Below are 20,514 nucleotides of genomic sequence, written 5' to 3'. Positions count from 1 at the left end.
ATTGGTCGCAAATTCTGCCGTTCAATAATTTTCAATGAAATACGAGGGACGTTGCTTTCTGTGAGCGCTCCTCTTTTTCTTTCGTTGCGCTTTACGCCATTGATTTTAAATAAAAACTTCGATAACGCTCGTCAGGCTCAACTGCCGCACCAGCGGCAAAATTAATAAACCAGAGGTCCAAAGGTACAAGGGGGCTGAGAGTAAATAGAAAAACGACTCTTACTTTTGGTAACTAATTTCCTAAGGCCTCTGGATGTACATACAGCATACTTTTCAAGAGCTAATAACAAGCGATATGAAAAAAGAGACAGCAACGGGAAAAACTGGGGAGCCTGCGCTGTGTCATCGCTAAAATGAAGCACATAGAGAAGATCAAGGGTGTCTAGATGGTGGCGGGGTGGGGGAAGGGGCGGTCATATCGCGGATTAAGACAGGGAGCAAAGCTATATCATAAATCGAGGACGGGATTGGAGAAATTGCTTGGGCAAGTGGACAAAGAGCTTCGTCTATTGATTTCCTCTTTTGAGGCTTGTCCAGAAAGCGCGTATATATGACGCGGGGCGCGCTCCGTCTCATTCGTTTAATCCCCGCAGCCGCTGTCTTTTCGCTTATTGTCTCGACTCCCTTTGTTGCTCGTTAATTGGTTCGCCATGCTCCCCGAGCGCATTGTGACACCTGAGTCGTCGCCCGGCCGAGCGAAAAGAGAACATTGTGTCCCCGCTAATTAGCATTTACTCGCAAGACGCGTGTGTCTCGAACGCACGTTCGAAAATTCTTTTTGTCGCGCGGCCTGTTTCAGTAATAACGTTCGCAATTAGTTATTTTCATTTTTCCGCGAGTCGTTCTTCAATTCTGTAAATTGCCATTCAAATTCGCGAGAGCAAGAAAAAAACTAGGAAACGTATAAACACGCGCAAGTCTTCATTATTCATATATGTATACTTACCCCCGCCACCCGCCTGTTTTTTGGCATTTTAAGCAATTCAGTTACGCGTATACGGCTCGTTGGCACGTCTTCTTCCTTCTTTTCTCGCCGCTAGCTCTAAACGACGGTGCGTATGAGCAGCCAAGCTCTTAGCTACCGTCTTTTGTCCGCCACCTCTTGCCTGAAGGCAAGTAACGCCACCTACGTTTCGTTTCCTCGTCGACTGCGAACTTAGGCAGATTATAGCTTCCGACGACTTCGACGAGTGTCGGACGAGCAATTGCCACGTCTCTTTTCTTTCTACTCGCTTATGATATTAACCACGAGCTATTTGTTATCTTTGGATAAATAATTGACCCTAGAGAAACTTATTGAGCGGAAGCTCGTAAAAAATCATTTGAAAAAGAATTGGAGCTTGGAGTCGAACCGCGATCGCGGATATAACGATTTGCAGTAAATCACGCGAGCGAGGTAAGCGAATTTTTCTTATACACCGGCGAATTTTCCAAGAGACTTCGCCCGCAGGAGCATGCTGCTGTGGCTGCGCGCTCGTCAAGGCTTTTTACGTCTCCCGCTGCCTTTTTCGCCCTTTCTTTTACTTAGCTGCTATACGCTTAGTCTCTCCGCTCGTTTTCTTAGCCCTTCCCCCTTCTGCTCCTGGCCCTCGAGGGCTTCGTCTCTTTTTGTTTATCCGGCGAGCGAGTGCCTCGGATTTGCGACCTGCCGCTTCCATTAAATACTTTTCTGCACTTCAAGGCGACGACGCCACGCCGAGCGCCGGCTAGGTAAGCTAGGCAGCCAAGGGATTACATAGCTTGCTAATCCGGCCGAGGCATCTGTATTGTTTTCCGGCCAAGTACTGATAACGAAAGTTCGCTTCGTATAACGACAGCGCAGCTTCATACGCACTGGTAGCTCGCATTATTCGGCGTTAGTTGGATAAAAAGTAACTGCGGCGACTTATCGTTCTTCGATCTGTTGAATTTGTCTGACCTAGCTTGACCATAACTACTTAAAAAGTTCAAATTTTAATTTGTCCATTGTCCAGCCCTCGCGAAATGCAACGCAGCACTTTTCCACGAGCAACGTATAATTCCCGACAAAGTGAAAATCACCATGAAGACGAGGAAAATTCCTGCGATACAAGAAAGTCGCATCCGAAAACAGCTCTCCAGCGACGTGCACTTCAGAATGTATTCCCTTTCTCCGAAGTCACACATATATAGTCGGCCGCGCAGGTCATTCCTATCAAGCATATACAGACCCCACGTACACACGGGGATTTCCATCGCGCTCTCGCGCACATCGGAATGCTCAAGCAGCACAAAGAGCCGAACTATAGGCGAAAAAGAGCCATACGGTACTCGAAAGTGTCGCGACGGAACAATGAGGCATACTCCGGTGCACTTTTAGCGCAGGAGACGCACACGCGCGCCGCATGATATAGCTCCCTCGAGGAGAGCAGATAGAACTCGTCGAGTATTTTTTCCCTCGCTGTATGCGTACGCCTTTGCGTTACTCCCCAGAATGCCAAGAATTCGCGCGCCACATATTTTCTTCTTCCCCTTACAGCAAAAGGGGATACGTAAATTCAGCTGCGTTCGGCTGGAGAAGGTGCAAGAACGCTTAGAAATGTTGAATACTCGAGTTGTTAATTGAATGAGCGTTTACAACTATAAAAATGTAGCGCCACGGCGACGAGAGAAAGAGAGAGAAAGCTTATATATGGAGTTTCTCACGCGTTAAGGATTCGCGAACGTCTGTCGCGGCAAGGCTGGCGGCGTGTATCCCTGCAGAGAGTACATGACGCATCCACTTACGGTCGAAATTACCATACTATTGAAAATCAGTCCACCTCGCGCGTACACTATCCCACACACACACACACAGCAGCAGCAGCAATCCCACCACTTATTAATACATATTAGCTTGCATTATGCATGACGAGCGCCCACGGAACAGCCGAAATCGACTCTTCATCTTTTGGCTTTCTTCCTGCCGCCGCTGCACGTTTTGTTATTCATCGTGTTCACTTTTATTCGTACAATGTTATATTTCGTGATTTCGATAGAAAATTCGAAAATGCATGTCCCGTCAATAGCTTATTGTATTTTCTTCAAAAATTTAAAGGTGACTAAACGCGATAAGGTAACCCACGCGTTCATTAAAGCGTTCCACACATACAGGCATCCTACGGAGATTTTGCTCGTAATGTCTTTGCGTTTCTTCAAACAAAAGCAAGGCAAAGTCAAAATAAGAACATTTCGCCAGCAAGAGAGAGAGAGAGAGAGAGAGAGAGAGAGAGAGAGAGAGAGAGAGAGAGAGAAAGAGAGAGAAAGAGAGAGAAAGAGAGAGAGAAAGAGAGAAAGAGAGAGAGTGGCGCTTTTAATATTGTCGTAGCAGCATGCGAAGGCCGACTGGATTCCTTGGCAACTCTATGCGCATAAATTTCCCTTTGAGCTCTCTGGCGATAGTTGTGCATGCATGTATGTGTGTGTAGCCGATTATGCTGTCTCTCTCTCTCTCTCTCTCTCTCTCACGTGCCAGTTTGTCGCGGATTAATTATCAATTTAATGACCGGCAGACTCATGCCGTGCTTACTCACTTATCAATAAGCTTAAATTGATTAATTGTTTTTGTTGCACAAATACCTGGAAATAGTAATTTTAAGTAACAATTAAAGTTCTTGATGATATTTTTTTATTTTTGTGAGACACTGAAAATAAATGATGAAATTGTGGTTTTCAAACCGCTACTGGTGGCTTTTATTTGGTATCAAATCGTCGTGACTTTCATTCATTCGATAATAGATTTTTGGATTATTATTTTTCCTTTGAACACTCGATGGACTTACTTTTTACTTTTGATTTCTTTTCGATTAAAACTCACAAAACAGCGTATTATCCTGTCATCCAATAAATTCCCATTCGAACATTATTTTTATTAAGGTAATTGATTTTTCAAAGTTAATAATCAAAGCAATCTTAGCTTATGAATTTGATAACTCAATTGAACTTAGTTATTTGCTTGTGCAGAAAAGGAAAGAGAATAGAATTTGTATTCTCATAACAGTATAAATGAAGCTTTTTATAATGAGATTTTGAAAAAACAAGAAAATATATAATGTTATTCTACAGCATGAAAAAAGAAAATGTTATAATATTATAATATTATAATAATATATATATATAATATAATATAATAGCCTTCGCACAGAGAGAGGGGGGGGGGGAGCCAAGAGCAGACAAGAGGATTATCTTACTCAAAGTTTTAGATATTACACGTCGAACACATCCGTTTGCCTTGCTGCGAACACATAGACGTATCTGTGTTGTGTTCCCAGCTACTACGTACGATAGCCAAGTACAAGATCCTGTGCTGAGTCAATCTGATAAAACAAATTTCGTGTGAAGAAAAAAGGCTGTCCATCAAATTAAAATTTTTCTTAAATCAAATATAAAAATAAAGACTAATAGTCAATAAAATTTTCATTGCGCGCACATGCGAGAGCGAGTGTCAGGCGAAACATGCACTTTTCAAGCGCTTTCCCCGCTGCGTCAACGGTTAGCAGCGTGCGGATCTCTCGTGATCGTAAATCTCGCTTTCATTCTTCTTCATCGTTATCGTCGCCAAAGACGCAAATCCACGTATTGCGCAATTAACTCATCGCCAAGCCAACAACTGCAAAAGTCAACGCAAGACACAAATAATATATTGCACGACTAACAACGATATCAATAACCAATCGCCACTATTGGTATAAATCGATAAACAAACTTGCAGTCACAAGTTGAAAAATGCAATACCGTCATCGTCGTCATTGCCAACAAACGTTTTGTATGTGTGAGTGCACGACGTAACAGAACGATTTGTGCATTCACGCAATGTAGGCAGTCTCACGTGTCTGCAACTATTAGTTACACTTGTGTGCAATTCTAACGTTCGCCGACCTTCTGTGACCCTTCGTAACATTTAGCTTAGCTTTCGCGTATTAGGCTCTCTTTGGGAGCAGCTTCATTTGTAATCTGTGGCTTCACATTTCATCTCTTTGAACATTTTCAATTTGATTAGTTAGTTTGATAAATGGATATTTTTATGTCTTTCATGGGTTTTTCCCGCATAAACAGTGTTTGCTTTACTTTATCGTTTGTTAGACGTAAAATATAAAATTAAAGCAATCATTTTGAGAGTGCAATAAAAATATATTACAGTTATTTAGCCTATAAAAATGTCACCTATAAGAAACAATTCTTAAAAAAATCTCTGCAGCCCTCGAGGTTGCAAATTCCGAACTTGCGCGCAGCGAGTTCACCAAGGCACGCGTCCAGTCAATAGATTATTCAATGCCGATGAAGAAAAAAGGCATTCACTATCAGGTTGTGCAAGCCCATTAAAGGCGAGCGCTGAATAGAGCTCGAAAGAAAGGAAAGCACCAATCGAAGCCTCTAATGGTCGAGGAAAAAATAAGGGAAACACCAGCGCGGAAACCTTTGAAGGCGACCCCAAAGCGAATAGGGTGGCTGCGCTGACACACAAAAGACAGACTTTCGCTCTCTCTCTTTCTCTCTCTTTCTTTCTTTCTCTCTCTCTCTCTCTCTCTCCCTCTCATTTATATTTTACATCTTATTTCTCGCCGCACGCACTCCAATCTCTCTCGCATACACGCGTTTGTGCACATACAACCACGATAACCGAGACACCAATAATCCTTTTTTTCATATCTTCGAGCCTTTTTCTTTTCTTTCATTTTCTTGCTTCAATTGTTACTCTTATCAAATTGATAACAATTAATAAGCGAGATATTACAGTTTATATACTATATGTTTGCACGACTGATAACAACATTAACAAGGATTTATTGATGAATTGATTTTTCAATTAAAAAAGAAAACTGCTGAATTTCTTTCACAATTTAAAAACATTGTTATATGTCTGTCAAATAACTTATAAAGTAATTGTCTCATTTTTATTTTCTTTTTTTAACGAAATGGAAAGAGATAGGTAAAGTAATCAAAAGAAGTGTCTTATTAAAAATATACAGTTTAATAAATGTGTATAAACAATTTATATTTACTAAATCTAATAAAACTTTTATAATACATAACAACATTTCGATGAAAACATCAATCAAGCAGTCATTCTTAATACTGTAATAGGCATTGCAAACATTTTTACAAATTCTATAACTTCACTTTAAGCCAATACTTCTAGTAACCTGTTCGTAAACAGTCCAAGCCATTGCAGTCATCAAAGTTCTTCTTAACATTCTAGGCACTATTCCTTTGAAGTATCCAAATAACCCATATTTATAATAAATTGAATAAAAACAATTTTTTACACCAGTAAATTCGTGAGGATACAATTGCATCTTTGTTTTAATAACATCAGCTGGTTGTGTTACTACAGATGACAGTATACCAGCTATAACCCCGCATCCAAAGTGAGTTATTGATAAAGTGCTGTAATGAGGTAATTCTAAAAAATAAAATGAATTATTTAAATTAAATTGCTTAATATTGAATTATAAGATTCATTATAGAAATGAATATATTTCAAAGTACAAAATTAGTATGTCTTTCAATTTAATTTATTAATTTCATAACTTTAATTATTAAAAAGAAATTTACCACGTGAAGTTAGCTCTTTAAGTTGTATGTAAAACATAAGATATAAACCACTAAAAGGTGCATCACGAAGTAGTGTGGGTATAAGCCCACTTGAAAGTCCTTTCATTCCTTCATTTTTGTGAATTATTTTCAAAGCTTCAGCTATACTATTATATTTATATACTCCACTCTAAAAAAATACAAATAAGCATCTAAGATAATGTTGGTATTAGTCTAAATCAAATAAATTATATCTTAATTATTCTGACATAGTAGCTATACCTCATATCTTGTTTTGACAACTGTTATTGGAATCAACAAAGCCCCAGAAATTGTTCTTGCTGTGATTCCTAAAGTTACTGCTTGTAGAGGTGTTATAGATTCATTTAAATCTAAAGTATTTTTAAGCCAATGCAAAGTTGAGAAATAGAGACCCACTCCTGGTATTACTCTAGTCATAGACTTGAAACATAGAAATACTCTTATTATTTATGAACAATAATTATTGATTACTTAGGTCTTTAAATAATACTTACTGGTGTAATACCTTTCCATAGTCCAAAAATATTTTCTTTTTGTATAATAGCAATTGTCATTGATATCATGCCATTCTTCTGACGACTAAAAACAAAATGTAAATATGTTAAAATAAAAAATATGAGAATTTAATATTACTAAGTATTGTAATATTCTTACTCACCCTACATGATTATTTACTTTATTTTGCAATCTTGTTTTAATTAAATCCAATGGTTGAAATAGAATAGTTGAGAAAGTACCAGAGAAAGAACCAGCTAGGAATGACTTCAATATAGGATACTGCATAAATATACAAAAATTATTCAATATATTCATTTGAATATAGTCTTTATTGTTACAATGATCACGTGAATGGAAAAATTGATTAAACAATATCTTGCTTGAGATTCCTTGTATGTGTAACTTGAACTTTAATAAAAAGGTCAAGTCATTAAGAATTATCTTGTAAGCTTTCCTTGGGGGGTCCAAAACATTAAAAATAGACTGACATATCACACTGATTTTATGTCAGCTGGAAATAACGTAATAAAATTTTCCTTCAGCAAATGAAACTAATAGAATGATGTGACTAATGGTTTAAATTGACTAATAATTTATAATAAAATGTATCCCTGTTTATAAAATAAATTGATACTGTTAATTTTTAATTGTAGAAAACATTTAAATTCATATTTAAAAGAAATCAAGTACCACTACTAATGGAGTATGTCATAATAGTTTATAATTTATTATTAAAGAAAATGAATAGTGGTAATGATAGTTATTAATATTTATAAAAAATATACATCAATATATTATTCTGTAAATAACCAATAATACTAAATCAGATTTTTTCAAATTAATTAATTTTTCAAAATTATATTTAACAAACTCACCCCGCCTACACTTTCCATGTTCACAAAGTAATTCTCCCAAAATTATTGGTAATTTTAATAATCATAATACACTTATATTCCAAATTTATGCACGTAATAATAATATTCACTTAATTGTTTAACAACCTCTTTAATGGTTGATAGAATACTGAGTGGAACTCATAAAGTCTTGAATACTTACATCTTTACTTATCTGTGTTTCATCACTTTCGGGGTCAACTGAATGACACTTCATATCAAAACATGCTACTGTAGAAAATTACTTGATACAAAAAAAGAAACGTGACTTAAACGTGAGTTTCTTTAATATGAAGAATTTAGTATGCTACAATAATTCTTTTTCTGTAATGAAAGTATGAAATTTTACTTTTAAATATGAGAATTTAAAGTATTAAATTCAAGAATGATAATCAAAAATCAAAAATTCATTAACACTTAAAATAATTACCATACATGTGAACACAAAAACAATTGTTGAATAAATATTCGTTAATAAAAATACAAATGTGACTAGTGTAAATCAAGTAGCTGAATACTACCATTTTTTATAAGATAATTATTACTCTATCATTTATTTTGTATTTAAATGTTAAATATTTCTTCAAAAAAATAAAAACACTTTGCCAATTTAAAAAACCACAAGGTCATGCTATTTGAATAGGTTATGAATACCATAACATTTATTTACCGAAAACTTCTTTCGTTTTTTATAAATAAAAACATAAGTTTTAAAAAATAATACTATGTATTACATCTTTGTAACGTAGTAGAATTACAAAAATTAAAACTTCTGATTTTGAAGAAAAAAATACATCAATCAAAATACCATTTATCAGATTTTTACTACTATCAACAGTATCAACTATCAAGCGAATTGATAAGGAACCTTTTACATATGAAGACATTTTGAACATCGGATATCGGGCATCAGTGTACCAGGATAATCAAATGATATATTATTGTTCTAATAATGTCAATAGATCTGTAATTTTTCTTATTGCTCGCAACTTGCACAATCACGAATACACTTAGATCTTATATATAAACATATGTACACATATTACAAGCATTTCAACAACTCAGCAAGTAATAGCCTAATCTAACTTATTTACAACCAATTTTTAATTTGTAGAACACAATGAAAATTGTAATTTTTATAAAATTCAAAAACTAAACAGGTAAATATATAATTTTTATACAAAAAATATCGAAAAATGAAATAGTTATTTTTTATATAATTAAGTATTGCGAATTCTGAATTTTCAACTAAAAAGACATTTAAATTAAAATAATTTCTTTTCTTGGTTCGATCTGTTTTTTCCGTTTCAGAATTTGGAACCGATCCAAGATAACATGCGAACGTGGCGAACGGAAACGAAACACTCGGCCATTTCCACGTAGTCCGTGAAAGCCAGAAGAGTTGGTTGTTTCATATTGTTAAAATAATAGGTATGTCATAAAATTTAATTAAAAATTTCATCAAAATTAGGTATATAATTTTTATAAAATAATTTATAAACTATCAAATATCTATAACAATAATTATATAATCTATAATTACTAATTATACACGCGTCAACTAAACCACGTGTTTTTCAAATACACGATTTGACTAATATCCCGAAATTTTTAGTTTTAATTATTTAAAAGTAGAAACACTTATAGTGGGTGATTAGTATGAATTGATTTAATGTTAATTCATAGTTTTTTTCTCGTTTATTAAGGACATGATAATTGATGACTTTTTAGGTTTAATTAATTAATTTAATTAATACATATTAATTTGAATATTCGCGTTCTTTAAATTACAGTATTTCAAACTAATTTAAATTTATATTTACAAGCCTCATTGTCTGGGCAAAAAATCTCTGTAAACTTATCAGAGCATTTTTAATCATTGAGGCTATAATAATTTCTGAGTTAATCATCTAATGAATATAATTATTCATTGGACTTCAAATCAGAATACATTTTTTTTTAATTTTAATGTACAATTAATTATAATATTCTGAGCTTTTTATTTATATTAAAAGTGATTATTATCATAGAACGACCATGGTCAATGGAAGGATTCCATCAGTCTTTTCTAAGACTTATGTCACGCCAAGAAGACCTTATGAGAAGGCTCGTTTAGACCAGGAATTACGTCACATTGGAGAATATGGTCTTCGTAATAAACGTGAAGTATGGAGAGTAAAATATACTCTTGCCAAAATACGCAAAGCTGCTCGAGAACTCCTTACATTGGAAGAGAAAGATCCCAGACGTCTTTTTGAAGGTATATATCATTTTTAAAACAAAACTGTTATTAACTTATAAATTAAAAATGATGATACTTTCTATTAATTCTGACACCTCTTGTATGAATAATTATTGAAATGAAGAAATTTAACTGAAAAATGTTTATTCTGTTATATAACATAATAAAACTAGTTTTAATCTCAACTTCATACTAGTATTTTTATTCTATAGGTAATGCACTATTAAGACGTTTAGTCCGAATTGGAGTGTTGGATGAGAGCCGTATGAAGCTTGATTACGTTCTTGGTTTGAAAATTGAAGATTTCTTGGAGAGACGTCTTCAAACACAAGTTTTCAAGCTTGGATTAGCTAAATCCATTCATCATGCACGTGTCCTCATTCGTCAAAGACACATTCGGTTTGTATATTTAATAGAAAAACAAAATTATTAAGCCTTATTGTCTGGGCAAGAAATGTCTGTGAATATAACAGAGCATTTCTAATTCCTAAGGTAAAAGTAATTTCTAGGCTAGTCATCGATTGAATACAATTGTTCATTTGACTTTCAGACTGAGTACATATAAACGATTCAAAAATTAACATTTCTTGATGCAAAATAATTATTGCGTCAAAAATCACAAATTATATCATTTTTTAGTCCTGTATTCAACTGACCACTCAGCAGCTCCTACAGAGTTAGCAATGGGAATCTGCATCTTGTGATTTAAAGACCAATTTTTCAAACAGACCACTTAAGTGATAAACTATGTTTAACACTTAACGTCTGCCTAAAAGCAAAAGAATCGTAATCTTTGCTGAATATTGGTACAGTTATGTTTATAAATTATCAACATTTTTAAAACTTGTACACCCATAGTCAATTAAATTGTTTTAGTTACTTTAGTTAATAAATGAAAGAAAAGGCAAAAAATCAATTTAGTAATTCATGTTCACAGCGTTCGTAAACAAGTTGTGAACATTCCATCGTTCATAGTTCGATTGGACTCCCAGAAGCACATTGACTTCTCTCTGAAATCGCCCTTCGGTGGCGGTCGTCCTGGTCGCGTAAAGAGGAAGAACATGCGTAAGGGAGCTGGCGCAGCTGCTGCTGAAGAAGAAGAAGATTAATTTATACGTTGATAATTGGAATTGTCCAAATAAAAAAATATAAAAATAATTTTACTAGTTTTTATGACCCATGTCTGTGAAGAAAATGTTTAAGAAATGAATCTTAAAACACTACAATTCTTATAAACGGTATTTATAAAATTATTTTGTTTTCAGTACTACTTACATATTTCTGTATTACATTCGCTATTTTCTTGAATAGTTTTTTCATAATTTTTCGAAAACACGTGATATGACTCATTAGACGTAATTTATGACTTATTTATGTCTATAGCACACTAAAAATAAGAAAATTCGCAGTCGTAAAGAAATCAATAAATATGATGAATCTATATAAATCTAGTGTCGCTATTTTCTTTAAAACAAATGTATCTGCCTAAAATTAAATGACAGTTATATCTATTTTAACCAAATTATATTCTAATACTTAATTTATTGGAAAATGAAATGAAACTCTTAAAAAGGACAGGTTAGACATTTTTTTTATTTCAGCTTATTCTCTAATTATTATTAAAGAAAAATATATTAAATGTTTGTTGAATATCTTTATTTTTAGTTACAGAGAAGTTGTTGATTATTTTACGTAATCCAATTCATTGAATAATTATTGAAAGTTATTACATTCCAAACGATAAAATGTATTTTAGAACACTATTTGTCAAATATTAACACAACTAATTATTACAATTTAAAAAAGAACTGTTCATAGTAGTCAAGAGCATAAGGAATATTTGAATAACAAAGAAATTTCCAAATAAACTATTTTTAGAAATGATTTACTCAATGTACAAGTATTTACTACGTACAATGAAAATGACTTGATGAACAGGAAATTATTTCTTATTTCCTTTTTAATTAAGAATAAATTAAGAAAGACGAAATTTTCAAATTCCACTTGACCATTGGCGACATCGTTGAAAACACATTTTCAAAATCTTTCAAACACGTATGGAAAATCTTTTTTTACCTTAAATGATACATTAAGCCGTTCTCGAGTGTCCTCGCGTACTTGTACACTTCTCACAACATCCGAGCGCAGTCTTCCTGAAAATAGACAATTTGCCTTGTGAAAGTATTAACGATAAAACGCTGTTACAAAATTGTTAGGCACATTATATTTGATACAATAATTGCAAAACCGGACACTGATGATAAAATACTTTTCAAATCATGACCTACAGCCATTAGACAAAGTATTAATGAAAATAATGCAATTATTGTCGTTTGCTAGATTGACATTCAATCATTATAATTTTTTTATCTCTTAGAAGTGAATTGATAAATTTAAAAATACAATTAAATAACTATTTTTTTCGTTAATACTTTTTAGGTAAATACTTTATCACATAACTTCATGTATATGTTCACTTAAGAGCTAACAACCGAATCAGTAAACTTATTTTATTTCAATTAAAGAAATTTACTGATCCTATTTTAAAAATATCAGATAAAATTACATTTATAAAAATACCTATATATAACGGGATTTCTGCAATGTTCGAAATTTCGAAATCGGTTTCCCAGCTATGGAGTCTGGCTTACAAAATTAAATTGATTCAAGACGTATTTAGAAATGCATACGTCTTCCAAACTGAATACCTAGAGTGTATATTGTTAAATAAACTTTTGTACATGTGTGCACTTTTGTAAATTATGTAAGTCCAATTGAATATGAAACTTTACAAAGTAATTGCTTTAAAATTTATAAAAGACTGCTAATAATACAAATAAAAAAATATCATTTAAAAATAAAATTATGATTGACGAGAACATTAAAATAAATATTAAATACAATATCCCACGGATATATATTTTTTCAAAAAGTATATAATTAACGTTTTTACGTTTCCTTAAAATCACCTTATTCGGTAAATGGTTAAACGTGAAGGCAGAGCAGCAATTTCATAGTTATTTAATGTAAGCAATGCAATAGCAAACAATAAAATATACACGTTATAAAAGCTATAATTTTAGAATAAAAAAATTGTTGTTAATCAAAGGAAAAGATTAATTTTATCATCTATTTTGAATATTTTATGTACAATTCAATGATAAACTGTTTGCATAAAAAATTCAACACGTTTTTGAAAACAGTACCACGAGGAAAAAGTGGATGCAATATAGTAGAATGCAATAAAAATCTGCTTTATGGAACAGTGCACCTTCATTGACATATCTAAAACATTTTTAATAAAAAAGAGGCCAGGTTCTGGTATCATCATTCCACCATAAATACCTCTGAAATGCGTGGCAGAAGCTAGGTTTGTATAGTCAGTCACACACGGCAGTGTCGAGGCAGGTTTATGGAAGTAGGCTCTGTTTCCTCCATTAAATCGCTTAATTTTTTGAATAAAATAACTCTACGCTGTCCTTGGAGTTTTTAAAATAATTGTGTACAACCTAAAGATACATTATCGTCGACCCAAAGCAAGTGTAGGTATACCTTCTCCTAACTTGCTCTGCAGATTTTCATATTCTAAGATATTGTTTAACGTCTCAATATCTACAAATAGTCATTTTAACCTATTCTTTTTTTGTTTGTTTGATTGAATTGCAGTTTTAAAACTTGGCAAACGAGTTTTGTGAAATGTTTTAATTGACAAGCCAACATGTTTCCAATAATAGATAAGTAACCGAATTTAAAGCGCGTCACGGATTATTGTCAGGTGAAATTGTGATTGTTCAAACAGAATTTCAAAGGTCACAAGCATAACTGACGTTTAAAGGTGCAACTAGTGGAACTTACCTGACAAAACAATCTGTACAAAAATTGAGACGTTAATAGTAAATTGTATAGTGCATACCTGACTTTCTGCTCACTAACCAATCAAGAGTAGTTACTTGTGACTTCTACTTCGAGATCGGTGTCGTCTACGGTGATGGTTCGATCGATGGTCATGATTACCTTTCAACAAACCATAGCCATAAATACATAATACATTTTAATAAAACAGATAATTGTTTAGTATTAAAAATACCTCTGTCTTTGTGACGACGTTCTTTGTCATCATCTCGATGCCGGTCATGTCTATCTTTAGATCTACTTCTACTTCGGTGTTTAGAATTCCTGTAATTCAAACAGTTTTGAAATGATAAATTATATTTTAAATGCATTAAAAAATGATTAAACTAGAATCATTACTTGTGTAAACCCTCGTGTTTTTTATCGTCGTCGTATCGTCGACGTTTGTCCCTATCCCTTTCGTGGTCTCGATCTCTTCTGTCTCCTCGTTCTCGATCACGATATCTGTCTCTGTCATCTCGTCTCCGTCTATCGTCGTCTCTCGTCCGTTTTCTTTCTTCTTCGCGTTTAGCTTCTTTTTCATTTCTAACTTTTTCTCGCTTGTCCTAATAAAAATGTAATTTGTAATGAAAAATATAATATTTAAGTGAATAAATTTTTAATATATAAGAGCATACCAAAATTTCTTGTAATGCATTTTTCAATCTAGCATAACCAACATGTTGTTTTCCCATTAAGTGATCATCTATTCTTTGCTGAGCATCACCAACAATTAGAAATGCTCCACAAACATCACAAACCTCCATTTGTTTTTCTTGAGCAGCTGCTAATTCAGCAGTCTGAAATGAAAATAATACATAGTTATAACATATTATTATTCAAAAAAAAAATAAATAAAAAATGTGCAATCAATGTGTCAACCTCACCTGATTGTAATGGCTGTTATCATTTGATTTACGTAGAGCCTCTCGTTCTTCCTTTAATTGATCACAAAGGCGCATTAGCCCTTGTGCTTGTTCTACGTTGCCTTGAATACCGCTCTGTTCAGCTTCTTCTACAAGTTTATTGATTTTTTCTGACAGTAGAGTAATTTGTTCTTCATTTTTTTGAGTTTGTGCAGGTGAAAGAGTTGGCTACAAAATTGAAAATAAGTATATATATATATATATTTGTATTATTATATTACGACAAAAACATTATTTAATTTCTTCTATTAAAACTTACAGCTTCAGTTTTGCCAATAAGAGCTAAGCGCTGTTTTCCTTTCACAATTTTTCTTTCCACTTCTCCAAGCATGCTTTGACAAAATCTAATAAACTCATCTTCATACTGTTGCTTACGGTAAGTATAAGGAGCTTTCTCGAAAAGATCTCTTGCTTCCTCATCATGTACTTTGAGACATGCTCCTAAATCTGCTCTTGTATTTACAAATAAATCGTGTGGACAAAACTTGACCAAGAACAATTTGCAAAACTGAAAACATCAATCACATTAAAATTATCATAAACCAATGATCTTTATGAAGCTAAATATTTGTATAAATTACAATCATCAATTTCTGTCAGTATATCGAGTTTTATTCATATACAGTAATGATAAAATAAATTACGTAGTACGTTAAGCAATATGCCACGTAAATAAAAAAAAAAAAGATAGAAACAAAATAGGTTAAGAAACACCGGTAGACGTACCTCGGGATCTTCCCAGTTAAGTTCCTTGGGTTTCTCGTTGGGCAGGATATTTCGGTTCCTGCCCATCAACTCGTCGAGCAAAGCAGCAGCTGCAGCCGCTGCCATGATATAATTACAAAAAAATCTTATCAATAAAACTTAGAGAAACAGAAGAGATCGACCACTAAAGGAATTAGGCGTCGAAGATTTCTTCGCGAAAACACGAGTTTATAACCTATCCTTTTAATGCTGTTTTATTCAAAAAGGTGCTGAGGTAGACGTTGAAAATTAATAGCTTTAACGTTAAAAGATAATGATAAACAAATTAATGATAAACGTCGTCCGTAACAACCGTCGCCATGTTCACCAACTCGAAACGAAACAACGGCGATTCGTTCGTTTCGTCCAATACTAATGAATGCGCAAACGCATGCACAGAGACACACACACACACCCCAAATAAAGACGCCACGCGCATCACCTCAATGCTACTGCACTGCAGTGTCGTATTACAAATTAACAATTTCAAAAATTGACATTTAAAAGATTTTGATAGCTCCTTTGTTTAATAATAGAAAAAATTTTTTTTTTAATTTGTTCACTTAATTATTCACAATAATTTAGAAGATATAGAATTTTAAAACACAATCGCGCATGCGTTATTTTATTTTATTTTTTCAATTTTATTTCATCCATTTCCATTCCAAAACTCTCTTACTTAGGAAGTATCCACACGGGATTCCACTTCCTTCTTGACCACGGGGCCATCCTCTTCTGAGATTTTATATACATACGCCATCTCTATAACTTCGAGCTCAGTGGTAAGTTTCATAATGAATACGAGATATGATTCTTAATCTATGAACTTCAAATTATAGAGACAGCGTGCGCATACAAAAACTCGGACGGGACGGCCTCGGAATCGGGAAGGAAGAGAGATTCCGTGTGGACACTCCCTTAGGGTCTGTCTCCATAGGGCCTGCCTGAGTCCGTCCGAGCCGGCCGAGATTTTTTATGGGCACGCCATCTCTATAATTTCGTATCCAATGGCGAGTTTCATAGTGAATGGCTGCCTTTACATAAACGAGCCCGATCGGACGCAGCCAATACGAGAAACGCATGAACACGAAATTATAGAGATGGCGTGCCCATAAAAAATCTCGGCCGGCTCGGACGGACTCAGGCAGGCCCTATGGAGACAGACCCTTATGTTCCAACCAGTAATTTTCCAAACCTATGATATTTAATTATACATATGTCTAATTACAATTATTATATTATATAGTTAGATTTTTTTACAGTATCTATCTCCTCCATTCTGTAATAAATTTATTTACAAGGAACTTATTAAATCTGTAAATAAAAGGTGTTCGATAACAATAATGGTATCCTTGTTATTTTCAATGACATTTCAAATTTAATATTTTACAAACCTTTGAAGAAGGAACTTTTTACTTAATTTTTGGAATGAGCAATTAAAGTGCTTTCAATTAGTGTATCTTAAATATCTTAAGAAAACATTTAAAAATTCTAAATGCAACATTTATGGAATTGAACCAATAGAGGTTATGAATTGTCATCACAATTATCCGAAACGTCAAATAGGTTATTTAGTTGAGGAACCGTCAGTGTATGTATATTATGTATATTGTTTAAGTGACAAGTTATGTTTTTACATGCAAAGAACTGTTTACAGACATTCTATTATAGTTTATAGTATTTTTACGTGAATTAGTGTTTGATTAGCATATTTCCTGTTTTTTCGAATAGGAACTCTGAATAAACAGCTAAGAATTTGGACAAAAAAAGGCGATGACACAGACGCCTGCAGTTGAATGAAAGAAAGAAAAAAGGAGAATAACAAGAATAGGGTAAACGAAATGTATGAGCAATGAACAATAGAAAAATAGTTCTATGAAAATCTTTTCATTGAAAAAGTACACAAGTTCTATGACTGCCAACATTTGTTTGTGATCAGATTCATTACAGGCTCTGATCAAACGTTTTTATTGTTAAAGAAAACAAAATGCATCACCATCGTAGAAGAACAAATAACTTTACATATGTTAGTTCATGTGTCAAATATATGATTTTTATGCTAAATTTTGTTTTTTGGGTGAGTAGTGCTTATTTCATAATTAAGTAGTGTCTTTCGACACTAAATAAATATCATACTTTTAGCTATTTGGAGGGTTACTAATAGGAGTTGGATTTTATGCATTCGTTGATAAATGGCAAATGACTGGTTCAGTCAGAGTAGAAAATATCTATGATATAGTTTTGAATATATCACTTGTCATGATTATTGCTGGAGCAGTAGTTTTTATAGTTAGTTTTGCAGGATGTGTTGGAGCATTGAGAGAAAATACTTGCCTGCTTGAGTTCGTAAGTAACAGCTTTGTTTCTTAAAAAAAATCTAATATTAATCACTTTTATTGATATTATTAATGGTAATTATTTTTACTTTTCAGTATTCCCTCTGTTTATTAATATTTTTCCTTTTGGAAATGGGAGTAGCTATAGTAGGTTTTGTGTTTCCACACACACTACAGTCTTTGTTGGAAGAATCATTCACTGATAAAATTATTCAGACTTATCGAGAAGATCCTGATCTGCAAAATTTTATTGATTTTGCACAAAAAGAAGTAAGATACAATAAGAATTAATTGCATAATTATTTAATCTCTTTTTTTTCTGCCACTAATAACTTTTAATATCAGTTCAAGTGTTGTGGATTAAGTCAAACTGGATATCAAGATTGGGGTAAAAATGAATATTTCAACTGCTCAAGTCCGAGTAGTGAAAGCTGTGGAGTACCATTCTCTTGCTGTATCAATGCTACTAACATTGCGGTACTACATTTATATTGATAGAATAATAAATAATTATAGTAATTGTGAATATACTAAACATACAATGAATTAATATTACAGAGTGGATTAGTAAATAACATGTGTGGAAATGGTGTACAAAAGGCTCCTGTATCAGAAGCAAGTAAGAAAGTATGGACAAGTGGCTGCATTGAAATAGTTAGGGCCTGGGCAGAACGTAACCTTTACACAATTGCTGGAATTGCTCTGGGTATTGCATTAAGTCAACTTTTTGTAATCTATCTGTCAAAGACTCTAGAAGGTCAGATTGAGTTGCAAAAATCACGATGGCATTCCTGAGCTTGACCTCAGGCTGCCTATCGCTACCAGGTATCTTCATCCAGTAGCAGACAGGCAGTCAGTTCTCGAAATATTCGTGGCCAAGAATTTGAAGCCAGTATAAATGCTCGAATGGCTCTCCTTGTTTTGTTTGCAATTTCTTTATATATTCTTTGCATACTATCTTTGATCAGACTTTTTATTTACATGAGAAATTATTTAAATTCATATTTGACTTTTACTTAATTTTAGCTTGACAATCAATTATCATTGAATATTTAATTAGATATTTTTTTCATTTCTCACTTCTCATCATTCCAAATACTTGCTTTTTTCTTGTCAATAAAGACTGCTGTATACATTCAGCATATATTTCTTTTATCTCTTGCATAGTTGTATCAAGCAGTTAAGTATCTAGTTTCAAAATTTTAGCTTTTTAATTAAGAAATTGATATAATTTCCAACAAATAATACTCGAATGTCAAATTATTTTTTGACATTTAATATAAACTTATTTTGTAATATGTATTATAAGCATTTGGATATTGTCCAATTTATATAGTTAATTTTTTACTTCTGTATGACATATAATAAATGAACGTTATTTAATTCATTTTTAACTCTTAGATACAATTATAATATGAGACATAAACTTTTATTTGAGTCAGATATTGAAAATTTGATGCAAATATTTACAGATTATACAAAATTTATGAAGTAGTACAATTGGTGAAACATTGAAAGTTGTAAGATAATATCGAATCTCAATCTTGTAAGAACTGATTCAAAAATTTGTGCATACAAAAATAGTACTAGTAATAACATTATAAACGTAACAAAAAAATCTATAACAAAACATTGCTGTAATACTCTCCTATTTTGCTTGAATTTTTGTAAATTAAAGACTGTAAGTACATTTGATGTAAGCAATGTCTGTCGGCACGTTTACGAAGCTAACGAAAAGCATTAGTTAATCATTTGAAAAATATTGATTGACTGATTTCTAATAGACACTGTTTTTGTCGAGTGTACTTTTCAAATCATCGATACATAATATTTCTTAACATTATAAAGATAATAATAATCACATCATTCAACTTTTATGTAAGATGAAAAAAATGCGCACATTATGAAAATAGTGATCATTTTGTGTTGTTGTATGAAATATAATTTTGACCAATAAATAAAATGTATACACTTGCTTTTTATCTAATCAATGTAATCAAATGGTCTTTTTTTATTTCAATGAATTCTCAAGGAAGTCTATTTAACCTCAGAAAGACTGATTTTGGAGAAAATTTGGAAAAAATATCTTTATCAAAGATAAAATAACTCACTTTTCAGATTAGCCTTTAAAAGAAATGTGGAAAATTTTTTTTTTATATATATATCGTCCCAACTCTCCGCTAAACGTTTTAAAGTAATTATTTACGTTTTTTACGAATTATTTCAATTGCAACAATTCCATTACTATCCAAGACACTTGTTATATATTGTATGATACAAGTAAAGAGCAATCGACAAAATAAATGAATTTATTGTTTTTAATTAATTAATTTAAACATGAAGAAACAATTGTAAATGAATAATTTAACTGTAAAATAATTAAGCTGTTGGTAAAAACAAGATAACAATTT

General features: G+C 32.8%; 4 protein-coding genes across 11 annotated transcripts; 2 read left to right on the top strand and 2 right to left on the bottom strand.

The window, feature by feature from the left end:
• The first annotated feature begins 1,292 nt into the window (after positions 1 to 1,292).
• Positions 1,293 to 11,594, top strand: LOC131667958 (small ribosomal subunit protein uS4). Of its 2 annotated transcripts, XR_009302238.1 has the most exons (6): positions 1,293 to 1,396; positions 9,276 to 9,395; positions 9,995 to 10,224; positions 10,419 to 10,605; positions 10,846 to 11,012; positions 11,144 to 11,278. XR_009302238.1 is itself a non-coding variant. In XM_058941742.1 (5 exons), exons 3-5 carry the CDS (start codon positions 10,002 to 10,004, stop codon positions 11,313 to 11,315), a joined length of 582 nt encoding a protein of 193 aa, XP_058797725.1. In that variant the 5' UTR covers positions 1,379 to 1,396; positions 9,276 to 9,395; positions 9,995 to 10,001; the 3' UTR covers positions 11,316 to 11,594. The 2 variants fall into 2 exon arrangements, 1 of the variants encoding a protein (XP_058797725.1); XM_058941742.1 differs by lacking the exon at positions 10,846 to 11,012 and having other exon boundaries at positions 1,379 to 1,396; positions 11,144 to 11,594.
• On the bottom strand, positions 5,985 to 9,207 carry LOC131667957 (mitochondrial glycine transporter B-like). 3 transcript variants are annotated; one of them, XM_058941740.1, is made up of 7 exons: positions 8,773 to 9,207; positions 8,128 to 8,288; positions 7,232 to 7,350; positions 7,068 to 7,152; positions 6,814 to 6,993; positions 6,553 to 6,721; positions 5,985 to 6,400 (listed from the first exon to the last, which is right to left on the bottom strand). In XM_058941740.1, exons 2-7 carry the CDS (start codon positions 8,179 to 8,181, stop codon positions 6,114 to 6,116), a joined length of 894 nt encoding a protein of 297 aa, XP_058797723.1. In that variant the 5' UTR covers positions 8,182 to 8,288; positions 8,773 to 9,207; the 3' UTR covers positions 5,985 to 6,113. The 3 variants fall into 3 exon arrangements, with proteins under 3 accessions (XP_058797723.1, XP_058797722.1, XP_058797724.1); XM_058941739.1 differs by having other exon boundaries at positions 8,833 to 9,207; XM_058941741.1 differs by lacking the exons at positions 8,128 to 8,288; positions 8,773 to 9,207 and adding an exon at positions 7,947 to 8,085.
• A 265-nt stretch (positions 11,595 to 11,859) lies between the features above and the next one.
• On the bottom strand, positions 11,860 to 16,128 carry LOC131667956 (luc7-like protein 3). 4 transcript variants are annotated; one of them, XR_009302236.1, is made up of 9 exons: positions 15,750 to 16,128; positions 15,283 to 15,531; positions 14,985 to 15,191; positions 14,736 to 14,897; positions 14,458 to 14,663; positions 14,294 to 14,382; positions 13,552 to 14,220; positions 12,787 to 12,914; positions 11,860 to 12,359 (listed from the first exon to the last, which is right to left on the bottom strand). XR_009302236.1 is itself a non-coding variant. In XM_058941738.1 (8 exons), exons 1-7 carry the CDS (start codon positions 15,852 to 15,854, stop codon positions 14,153 to 14,155), a joined length of 1,086 nt encoding a protein of 361 aa, XP_058797721.1. In that variant the 5' UTR covers positions 15,855 to 16,128; the 3' UTR covers positions 11,860 to 12,359; positions 14,120 to 14,152. The 4 variants fall into 4 exon arrangements, 1 of the variants encoding a protein (XP_058797721.1); XR_009302237.1 differs by having other exon boundaries at positions 12,787 to 14,074; positions 14,140 to 14,220; XR_009302235.1 differs by having other exon boundaries at positions 12,787 to 14,220.
• A 915-nt stretch (positions 16,129 to 17,043) lies between these two features.
• LOC131667983 (tetraspanin-33-like) lies at positions 17,044 to 20,079 on the top strand. Of its 2 annotated transcripts, XM_058941770.1 has the most exons (6): positions 17,044 to 17,358; positions 17,499 to 17,844; positions 17,910 to 18,113; positions 18,200 to 18,373; positions 18,449 to 18,580; positions 18,662 to 20,079. In XM_058941770.1, exons 2-6 carry the CDS (start codon positions 17,755 to 17,757, stop codon positions 18,896 to 18,898), a joined length of 837 nt encoding a protein of 278 aa, XP_058797753.1. In that variant the 5' UTR covers positions 17,044 to 17,358; positions 17,499 to 17,754; the 3' UTR covers positions 18,899 to 20,079. The 2 variants fall into 2 exon arrangements, with proteins under 2 accessions (XP_058797753.1, XP_058797752.1); XM_058941769.1 differs by having other exon boundaries at positions 17,044 to 17,844.
• The last annotated feature ends 435 nt before the right edge of the window (positions 20,080 to 20,514 follow it).

Source organism: Phymastichus coffea, unplaced genomic scaffold (assembly GCF_024137745.1).
Source record: "Phymastichus coffea isolate CEN01 unplaced genomic scaffold, Cenicafe_Pcof_1.1 PCOF00072, whole genome shotgun sequence".
In the NCBI taxonomy this organism is placed as follows: Eukaryota; Metazoa; Arthropoda; class Insecta; order Hymenoptera; family Eulophidae; genus Phymastichus; species Phymastichus coffea.
Note: the sequence above shows the minus strand (reverse complement) of the source record. Positions and strands in the feature narration are given on the sequence as shown.